Raw genomic sequence first — 10,522 nt, 5'->3', positions numbered from 1 at the left:
TATGGTAGGCGTATCTACAGTAGATTGTGGCCTATGAAATTAGCTCCCTATATCAATATAAGGCCTTAGCTATGTTAATTTTAGACACCTACCAATATGCAACATGGTAGATATTTGACCCAAGTCTTCATATGTGAACTTTGAGTCTGTAACAGGTCATCTAAAAGCTGTTCTGATTGACTAGGACCATCTTGATGTGTTAGAATCGCTTATAATCGTTTTTTAGGGTTTCCCTTTTCATAGGGCTAAAACAGGTAGTGCAACCCAAAATGTTCAATATTAACATTCATATTCATATTTTACACATCCAAACCTTTCACAAAAGCATGATTTTGTTAGAAAAGGGGGTAGGGGGTGTATGGTAGTCGTATCTACTTTGTGGCCTATACATGAAATGGGCTCATTATATCAATATAAGACTTTGCCAATGCTAATTTAAGACACCTACCAATAAGCAGCATGGTAGACATTTGACCTAAGTCTTCATATGTGAAGTTTGAGTGTGTAATAGGTCACTTAAAAGCTGTTCTGATTGACTAGGACCATCTTGATGTGTTAGAATCGCTTATAATCGTTTTTTAGGGTTTCCCTATTCATAGGGCTAAAACAGGTAGTGCAACCCAAAATGTTCAATGTAAACATTCATATTCATATTTTACACATCCAAACCTTTCACAAAAGCATGATTTTGTTAGAAAAGGGGGTAGGGGGTGTATGGTAGTCGTATCTACTTTGTTGCCTATACATGAAATGGGCTCATTATATCAATATAAGGCTTTGCCTATATTCATTTAAGACACCTATCATTAAGCAGCATGATAGATATTTGATCGAAGTCTTCATATGTGAACTTTGAGTGTGTAATAGGTCACTTAAAAGCTGTTCTGATTGACTAGGACCATCTTGATGTGTTAGAATCGCTTATAATCGGTTTTTAGGGTTTCTCTATTCATAGGGCTAAAACAGGTAGTGCAACCCAAAATGTTCAATGTTAACATTCATATTCATATTTTACACATCCAAACCTTTCACAAAAGCATGATTTTGTTAGAAAAGGGGGTAGGGGGTGTATGGTAGTCGTATCTACTTTGTGGCCTATACATGAAATTGGCTCATTATATCAATATAAGGCTTTGCCTATGTTAATTTAAGACACCTACCAATAAGCAGCATGGTAGACATTTGACCTAAGTCTTCATATGTGAAGTTTAAGTGTGTAATAGTTCACTTAAAAGCTGTTCTGATTGACTAGGACCATCTTGATGTGTTAGAATCGCTTATAATCGGTTTTTAGGGTTTCCCTATTCTCAGGGCTAAAACAGGTAGTGCATCCCAAAATTTTCAATGTTAACATTCAGATTCATATTCTACACACCCAGACCTTTCAAAAAAGTATGGTTTTGTTGGGAGGTGGGGGGGGTGCACGGTAGGCCTATCTAGCTCGCGGCCTAAATGGCAATATCCTCCATGTGTGTCGATAAGTGTGCTGGGGGGTCATCAACTCTGCTTGCTGAAATAAAAGGTCATCTACCGTAGGCTATGCCTCCCATAGATAGGCTTCAATTCTGTTACCTCAAATAACACCGATGCAAGTGGACTTGGTTCGCGGGAAATTACGTCAAGCGACAGCGCCTACGGTTTGACGTCGACGTTTACGTACGGGCGCGCCATATTGCATGATTTCCTCCCCGGCTTTTTGCTGTTCAGCGAGAGCACCACGTTGCTCTGTAATCGTTGCATTTTTAGCCAAGCTTGTAACAGATAAGGTCATCTAGAGGAGTCTATACGTTTGTTTGCGGTAAGTATGAACGGAATCAGAAAACGATGGCTAACTATAAATCTCCCAATGAGTACATTGATTCATTTGTAGGCTACATTGCCATCTCGGTGTCGTAGTTACCATGACGTGGTGGTGCTAGCGTTAGCTTGGTCAAGGGAACGTTGCTAGATGATGTTATCTTGATTAACTAACTAGCATACACACCAACCAGATTAGCAAACTAGCGTTACTTTCTAGGCTATGGACATTAAGGATGCATTCGTGCCCGGATTCTAGTCAAGTTTTTCAACGACGTAATGTTCAACATTATACGTTGTCTGACTTGTGTCAATTTGAGAGTTTGACAGCATGTTAAGTGTGCCGTTAGAATGATAACTTAATTGTTAACGTTAAAAGTTCATGCCGATTCCAATTTACTTGAAGGCGGGGATTGTAGTTTGTCATGTGAGAAGCAAGAGTTCAAATACCTGCTTCAACAATGCCAGTCTGTCGGTAGATGTCATGATGTCCACGACCATAGGTTTGGCTTCCAGCTAGCTAACGCCACCAAACCTACGATGTGCCACCTAGCCAGCTAACGTTATGATTGCGCAGACATTAACATAACGCTAGTCAAGCCAAGTCAGTTATCCTCGTTCATTTGCTCGAATGCCTCAATTTATCTATTGTTAGTCCTTAGTTTAAAAACATCTGATGGATATGGTTACCACTCTGTTGTTTACGGGCTACTCTTTGGGAAAAAAGCTAACCTCAGAATGGTAACTGGTGGTAGGCAGCATGCTAACTCTGTTAGCTGGGGTAGGTTAACGTTACTTTACCTTGTTATCCAGGGAAAGGGAATCGAGATATCTGAGCCGGGTGGTTAAAGAGTTGTGTCTGATTAACATTAGACAAGCCAATGACTCGTATTATTTGAACAGTGATAACTGTTAAGCTCACTGTTAATGCCTTAGCTGATTAGCAATGATTGAAAAATGAAGTGTTAACTAACTAACCAGATGTTAGTGAATTAGAGACGATTAGTCGTTAAGGATACATTTACATGTTTTAATTGACGTCGGATGTTGTTTGTCGCTGTGCAATATCTATTTAATGCTCTCTAGGTGTATTTTGTGAAGTTCCTCTGGGTCAAGGGCTGTTTAAATACTTTTTTTTAATCAGAGGTCTTGATTATAAGGCTTACTGAATGTCCCGTGATCCCATTGTTTAAGAAATGTATATCTCCACAGAGGTCCCAATTCGGGCAAAGGAGTCTGTTCTGCTTTGTTTTGGAAAGAGGCAGGCAGAATGTCGGAAAAACCGACTCGAATCGCCATTGTTAACCATGACAAGTGCAAGCCAAAGAAATGCCGGCAAGAGTGCAAGAAGAGCTGCCCAGTTGTCCGAATGGGTAAGTCAAAACTAGAAGAAGGCCTATTGATCTGAAATTAGCGTTGTGATTTAGGCCGTTGTTTTCTTTCTTTGGGCGCAAATGTACGGTTCTGTAGACTGAACCAGACTAATTTGATATACAGTACTATGTTGTTTACTCTATGATCTCATGTTGCAATTTAGCTTGAATGTTATTCTTCACGTGTAAGTCATTTTAGGGAAAAACATGGTATCTACCAGACTTGTGACTTGTGTTTTTATTTTCTAGGTAAACTATGCATAGAGGTGACCAGTCAGTCCAAAATTGTGTGGATTTCTGAATCTCTCTGCATTGGCTGTGGTATTTGCATCAAGGTATACCATTGATCTTTTCACTGTCTTTGTATGTAGTGGCATTTGTACCTTTTTGTGTTGGACTAATTTTGTGATTTGTGCTTTGTTTGTGTAATTATTTAGAAATGTCCATTTGGGGCCTTGTCAATTGTTAATCTGCCAAGCAACCTTGAGAAAGAGACAACTCACAGATACTGTGCCAACTCATTCAAGTTGCATCGGTGAGTTAACTATTGTTTTGTATTAGTGCATGTCAGCAGTAAATCATGTAGTTTATTCCCTGTGATGGTTCAACCTACGGTCCAATTCCTTCTCATTGAATACTATCCTTAACCTACTAAATTAGCTCACTAACATTAATGTGAATGTTATGTGAATGTAATTGTCTATGTTAGGAAAGCATAAGGGTAGTGTTGACTCATCGTTTGAGCTCACTATTCTGTAACTTGATGTTTCATGATGATGTGACAATAATGGCTCACACAACTTTGCTGTGATTCATGTTACATTGTTTTAATGTGTTTAACGGGATTTAACGTTATGGACTAATGATTCTACAGGTTGCCTATACCTAGACCAGGTGAAGTCTTGGGACTGGTGGGTACCAATGGTATCGGGAAGTCAACCGCACTCAAGATCCTTGCTGGGAAACAGAAGCCCAACCTGGGGAAATTTGATGTGAGTCGCAAGTTTTGATCACCCTCATGGCTTTCCTGACTAAATTACAAATTGACCTTCATGAGCATGAATGTGTTATGAAGCACAGCTGTTGGATGTTATTTTGTTTCAGTATATAAAACTGGTATCTATTTTGTGTAAGAATGCACCTTCATAGAATAAAATTCTCCCTTGCCACTGTAGCTGTACGGTAAGGGACAGGTTGTATTTTGAAGACTGAATTGTTATCATATAGGCCCCACCAGATTGGCAAGAAATCCTGACCTATTTCAGAGGGTCTGAGCTTCAGAACTACTTCACCAAGATCCTGGAGGATGACCTGAAGGCTATTGTGAAACCCCAGTATGTCGACCAGATTCCCAAGACCGTCAAGGTTAGTTGAGAGGCATCACATGCATTTTCCTATATATGTAAAGGATGTCAGTACACTTTACCTTGGTTTGTGTCCTATGGTTACTTTTTTCCATTAGGGGACTGTTGGTGCTATTCTGAGCAGAAAGGATGACACTAAAACAGAAACTATAGTCTGTGCCCAACTCGGTATGTGTGATTAAGTCTCGTTTCATATTTTTTAAGTATGGCTAACTATTCTACCTGATCATGCTGATTGGGTATGTGGCTGCTCATTAACAGAGCTTCTGTTGTGATGTTTTAGATCTGACCCATCTAAGGGGGAGAAATGTGGAGGATCTGTCTGGAGGAGAACTCCAGCGCTTTGCCTGTGCTGTGGTGTGCATCCAAAGAGCAGACATGTGAGTGGTGGCCACATGCTGATTTGCCTGCTCTGTATTGTGTGGAACGGCAGGCACCTCAAAGACACAAATGTGTATTATATTATAACATTACTGAGAGAACAAATGGAATGACTGGGGTAGGGTGAATGGTCAAGACATGGCTGTACAAATTATTGTGTGCACAATAACATACATCCTCTCACTGAACTTGGCTCTGGGGTTATATGTTTTTCTTTGTATTTTCATCAGTTTTATGTTTGACGAGCCATCCAGTTATCTGGACGTGAAGCAGCGTTTAAAAGCTGCCATCACCATTCGTTCTCTTATCACTCCAGACAGGTAAGGGTGTGTGTCTGTGTGTGTACGTGGTTGTGAGTTCCATTTGCACAATTATTTGGCAATCTCAGTATAGTTTCATGACCTAGCATTGACTTTTTGGAGCCCAGGTACATCATTGTAGTGGAACATGACCTGAGTGTACTGGACTACCTGTCAGACTTCATCTGCTGCCTTTATGGAGTGCCCAGTGCGTATGGGGTCGTCACCATGCCTTTCAGTGTCAGGGAAGGTAAGACCAACTTGTAGTCTTGTAGTTCTTCAATCTTTATTGCATTCAGCAATATGAATTGGAATATTGTCCTCAAATGCATTAAAGATGCTGAATGATCGGAGATCTGTTTAATCAGGAATCAACATCTTCTTGGATGGGTATGTTCCTACTGAGAATCTTCGCTTCCGAGAGACGTCACTGGTTTTCAAAGTTGCCGAGACTGCAAATGAGGAGGAAGTGAAGAAGATGTGCCGCTACCAGTACCCTAACATGAGGAAGGCCATGGGGGACTTTGAATTGGCCATTGTGGAGGGGGAGTTCACTGACTCTGAGATCATGGTTATGCTGGGAGAGAATGGTGAGTGAGTAGTCCGAGCGGTAAAAAGGAAAATGTTGAAATGGGAAGGTTCACGATGAGTCTGGCACTGTAGCATATAAAAGTTCTCACTTATTTTTTTGTTCATATTTTAGGAACTGGGAAGACCACATTTATTAGAATGCTGGCTGGCCGACTAAAGCCAGATGAAGGAGGTGAGAACCAGTAGCTGCCATTTTAGATATAATTGCAAGGTGGTGTTTCGGGGAAGATAAGCTGACGTAAACCTGTTATTAAATCCACTGTGTCTGACTTACAGGTGAAGTACCCATCCTGAATGTTAGCTACAAACCTCAGAAGATCAGCCCAAAATTCAAAGTGAGTCTGATCTGACAGTAACTACAGACCAAACAGATTTTATTTGTGCCCCATACACTACTGTGTTCTGCAGTGTTTCCAGTAGATGTCAGTATTGCATCCAGTGCTGCTTGAAAGTATGTTTTATCAACTCCAGTTTTTAAATGTGTACTGTCAGGTGTGTGTATATGTATCAAATACATGGGCTTGTTTAGAGGGTCCAAAAATGAGTGAACCCCAGCTACATTGGTAAAAGCAAGTAGGTAATTGATTTATGTAAAACATATTTGCTGAAATGATCAGTTAAGTACACTAATCAAACAGACTTCCTTTGGAAAGGGTTTGAGCAGCCATGATTAAAAGAGAGAGGAAATCCACTAAACCACTAGTGCCAAGGCATACACAGGGATCATCAGTTCCAAAAGGAGAGGAGATATTCGAGGACATAAGGAAGAGACTAGTGAAAGCTAGTAAACTAGAAAGACCCTCTAATAAAAGATTCCAGCTCCATTTATCCATTGTGAGACAAATTATTTGCAAATGGAGGGCACTCAACATCACAACAACTGACCATGTCTTAGGGTTCACAAACGTTCAAAAAGGCACTGTGTTTTTGAACTGAAGAGATTTGATAGACTTGATATTAAGTTCTAAATTAGTTCAACTGATCTGTTTGTATGTGTATGTGTATGTGTGTGTGTGTGTGTGTGTGTGTGTGTGTGTGTGTGTGTGTGTGTGTGTGTGTGTGTGTGTGTGTGTGGTCTTTTAGGGAAGTGTGCGTGCCCTTATGCATGACAAGATCAGGGATGCTTACATGCACCCTCAGTTTGTCACAGATGTCATGAAGCCCATGCAGATTGAGAGCATCATTGACCAGGATGTAAGTGACCCAACTTTTTAAAATGATTCTTCTATTCTGTAATGTGTTGGCTCAATGTCATAGGTGCAGAGGTAGTTCAGGGCGTTCTCCGGCCCTAGTTCTCCATACATTTGGAATGGGCTTTAGTTCATATCAAATGTTTCCATTACTCCTCACAAATATTTTGGTTAAATAACTCAAGGTACTTAGTATCTGATCAACTGGTAAGTCAGTATTTTATAGTGCAGTTATTGTTTGCAGGTCCAGAACTTGTCGGGAGGAGAGTTGCAGAGAGTAGCCCTGGCCCTGTGTCTGGGCAAACCTGCTGATGTCTATCTCATCGACGAGCCCTCTGCCTACCTGGACTCTGAGCAGCGTCTCATGGCTGCTAGGGTTGTCAAAAGGTGAACAGCCAAAAGACGCCTCAAGAAGAGCCTTTAAGGGTTTAAATTGTTGTACTTACATTTGCACTGACATTTACTCTCCAGGTTTATCCTCCATGCTAAGAAAACTGCATTTGTTGTGGAACACGACTTCATCATGGCAACCTATCTGGCTGACAGGGTCATTGTGTTTGATGGAATCCCATCAAGAAGCACAACTGCAAACACGTAAGTACATCTATAAAAAGATGTGGTGTGGGATTGGTTAGCACTTGGGTGGGAGACCTCCTTGGAAAACAAAGTTGCTGCTGGACAGGGACCAAACACTGCAAATATGTGCTAAAACAAACTATACATTAGCCTTTATTTTTGTTTGGGAATTAAATAACCTATTCCTACCCTAGACTATGTTTGATTAACTGTATTAAAGTGTGCGCACTAACGTTGAGAACAAATATAAGCTGATTTCGTTCTAACATAGGCTATTTGGCTGTAACAACAAGTGAGGGAGACATGGCCAAACAAAAATATTGTGAACCAGATAGGCATGTGTTTTAAATCTGTTTTTAAGGTTTTATTCTGATTCTGGTTTTTAAGGTTTTATTCTGATTCATTTTATCAGTGAATATGTATGTCTAGGCCTTGGGATTTTACGTATTACCCCGGAGTAGCGTAGCGTACGTTATTTAGGCCTGATGCTATTTATTTTTGCGTTATGCACATGAGTCGAACACTGAATTTATTTGAAAAATGGCCTAATCATGTAATATCGTTCTTTACATACTCTGCCTAACTGTTATTTAAGGTCACTATTAACAGATGGGCCTGATATTTGACCAGCAATGTTTCTATTTCCTAGACAATTTGGTGAAATGCTGGTCACGCACAGTGGCACCAATGTTTTTCTAGCAGAAATGCTCCTGTTGGAAGTATTAGGTGGCACTCTTCCCTCTGACCAAAAGTCGGTCCCAGTGACCTAGTGCAGTGATGGGGACACTGCTATAGGAGATGCCATCCTTTGGTCCTGAGTCGATGTGATCATTAAAGGGACACTTCACCGATTAGCATTAAGCTTTGTATCTTTAGAAAACCAGTCATGTTTTTAAATGGTCGTTCCCTCAGTTTGCCTTGAGATGGGAGACATACGGATTTCAATGAAACCCATGAATAGGACTTCCTGCTTTCAATGATGTAAAATGATGATTTTTTACATCAGTGAAAGTAGGAAGTCCAACATTGAAATCCGTATTTCTCCCATCTCAAGGCAAACTGAGGGAATGATGCATGACCATTCAAAAACATGACTGGTTTTCTAAAGATACAAAGCTTAATGCTAATCGGTGAAGTGTCCCTTTAAAGATCCCATGGCAGGGATAGGGGGTTCCCCAGTGTCCTGGCTAAATACCCAAACTGGTGTGTGGTGAGCATTCTGGCCAAAATGGCTGTGCATCACCTAGATGAGTGCTAGACTTTGGTGGTGATTAGTGGGATTCCTCCTTCATTGTATAGGGGCATAAGGCATATAGGTGGATACATCACCTTGATAAAGCAGTGTAAAATACATATATTTACAATAATGTCTAATAATTATTATAAGACCCCCCCAATACAGTTCAGTTTGACTTAAATGTCTGAAAGACATTAATGTGTGAATTCTTGACCTTTCAGGCCTCAGACTCTACTCGCTGGCATGAACAAGTTCCTCTCCTTGCTGGAGATCACTTTCAGAAGAGACCCCAACAACTTTCGACCAAGGATCAACAAACTCAATTCCATTAAGGTATGGTGATGACACTTGATCCGATGCTACGTTGCAATATACACCTTAGTAGGCTGTGCAGATGAAGTACTTTCATCTCAAACATTATGATTTTTGAAACCTTATAGGAAAGATCGAAAGTTTTTTTTTTTTCTTAAATGCGTTTTGTTCTTCTCCCCAATTTTACCTAAAGGACGTGGAGCAGAAGAAATCCGGAAACTACTTCTTCCTTGATGACTAGCCACACCTCCTTTCCCCATTGCTTTGACCTGCCGTGCTATCCATCCCACTACAACCGTCTAGCATAACATATACAGCTTGGAGAAGAGAGGGGCCGTAACCTGCTTCTGAGGGCCCAAGAAGGGGGCACGGACCACAGACCTGCTGCTTCTGCTTCCAGCCTTCACGTGTTGGTGCTCAGCTGGGCCTTTGTCATCCCTCCAGGAGTACCAGCAGCTATACAAAAAAATGTTATTTTATCTTTCTGATTTATCATATTGATTCTTTTTTTTTTTTTTTTTTTTTTTTTTTTTAAGAAAGAATATTCCTCTCCTCAATAAATGCTAGTTCCCCTACCTCCTCTGCATGGCTGTACCTGAGTGTATGTGAATATGTAGAGGTTTGTCCATCAGAGAGCCATTTGTAAAAACGTACTTCAATCAGCTCCTGTCAGCTGAAATATGATCAGGTCATGACCAGATCCTCACATTTACAATGGTCAGCAAACTTTTGAAACTGACCCTAGACCAGTGGTCAGGGGCATGATGTATCAACTTCTAACCTCCACTGGTGATGGAGCATTGATATCTTAACTGATTATTCACCATCTATGCTCAAGCCATGCTCCTGGCTTTACATTGATTGCATCCTTTCCCAGCTCCATGATACAAAATGGTCCTAAGGTATGGCTAATAACTATTAATTATAATGTTTATTACAGTTAATTCCTAGTGACATTTCCTTCTTTGTCACAACAATTGGAAGTGCACTGGAATTCAGAAAGGTTCCATTTTTTCGGTCACCATTAGCTTAGTGTGTATGAGTGTGTTTGTGTGTGTATGCGAGTACTAAACCTGGGTGGTAATTGTTGAAGGCAGTCTCATTTCTCGAAGCCTGAAGTGGAAATTGTATCCAAACAAATGAAATAAAATCCATTTACATAGATTATTTTGAAAACTAGTGGTCTTGCTCTCTGAAAATGATACTCTTGAGTGTGTGAATCTCTTGTTCATTTTCAGGCTCTAACTACACCTACATGTACATGTCAGGCACCCCATCACCTGTTGATATTAATGTCCCGGTCATTGCAAGTAGTTGAAAGACATTCTGCATTATACAGTTGCCTATTGACATGTAAGATAGTATGATATATCAAAATCAGAATGTGTTATTAAACTGTTGG

At 40.4% G+C, this 10,522-nt stretch overlaps 1 protein-coding gene across 1 annotated transcript; it reads left to right on the top strand.

Moving 5' to 3' along the window:
* Nucleotides 1–1,645: 1,645 nt before the first annotated feature.
* Nucleotides 1,646–10,284, top strand: abce1 (ATP-binding cassette, sub-family E (OABP), member 1). The gene is made up of 18 exons (XM_062516705.1): nt 1,646–1,798; nt 3,010–3,170; nt 3,420–3,505; nt 3,608–3,705; nt 4,045–4,162; nt 4,398–4,535; nt 4,633–4,702; nt 4,818–4,914; nt 5,146–5,235; nt 5,343–5,464; nt 5,583–5,804; nt 5,918–5,977; nt 6,082–6,140; nt 6,889–6,999; nt 7,240–7,382; nt 7,467–7,589; nt 9,030–9,141; nt 9,314–10,284. Exons 2-18 carry the CDS (start codon nt 3,068–3,070, stop codon nt 9,359–9,361), a joined length of 1,800 nt encoding a protein of 599 aa, XP_062372689.1. The 5' UTR covers nt 1,646–1,798; nt 3,010–3,067; the 3' UTR covers nt 9,362–10,284.
* Nucleotides 10,285–10,522: the final 238 nt, after the last annotated feature.

Source organism: Sardina pilchardus, chromosome 2 (assembly GCF_963854185.1).
Source record: "Sardina pilchardus chromosome 2, fSarPil1.1, whole genome shotgun sequence".
NCBI lineage: Eukaryota > Metazoa > Chordata > Actinopteri > Clupeiformes > Clupeidae > Sardina > Sardina pilchardus.
This window is presented reverse-complemented; position numbering and strand designations above follow the sequence as displayed.

Coding starts and splice junctions, on each gene's coding strand:
- abce1 (XM_062516705.1), top strand. CDS start 3,068: ATGTCGGAAAAACCGACTCGAATCGCCATTGTTAACCATGACAAGTGC. Junction 4,536..4,632: donor AGATTCCCAAGACCGTCAAG/GTTAGTTGAGAG, acceptor TTTTTCCATTAG/GGGACTGTTGGTGCTATTCT. Junction 5,465..5,582: donor GCCTTTCAGTGTCAGGGAAG/GTAAGACCAACT, acceptor CTGTTTAATCAG/GAATCAACATCTTCTTGGAT.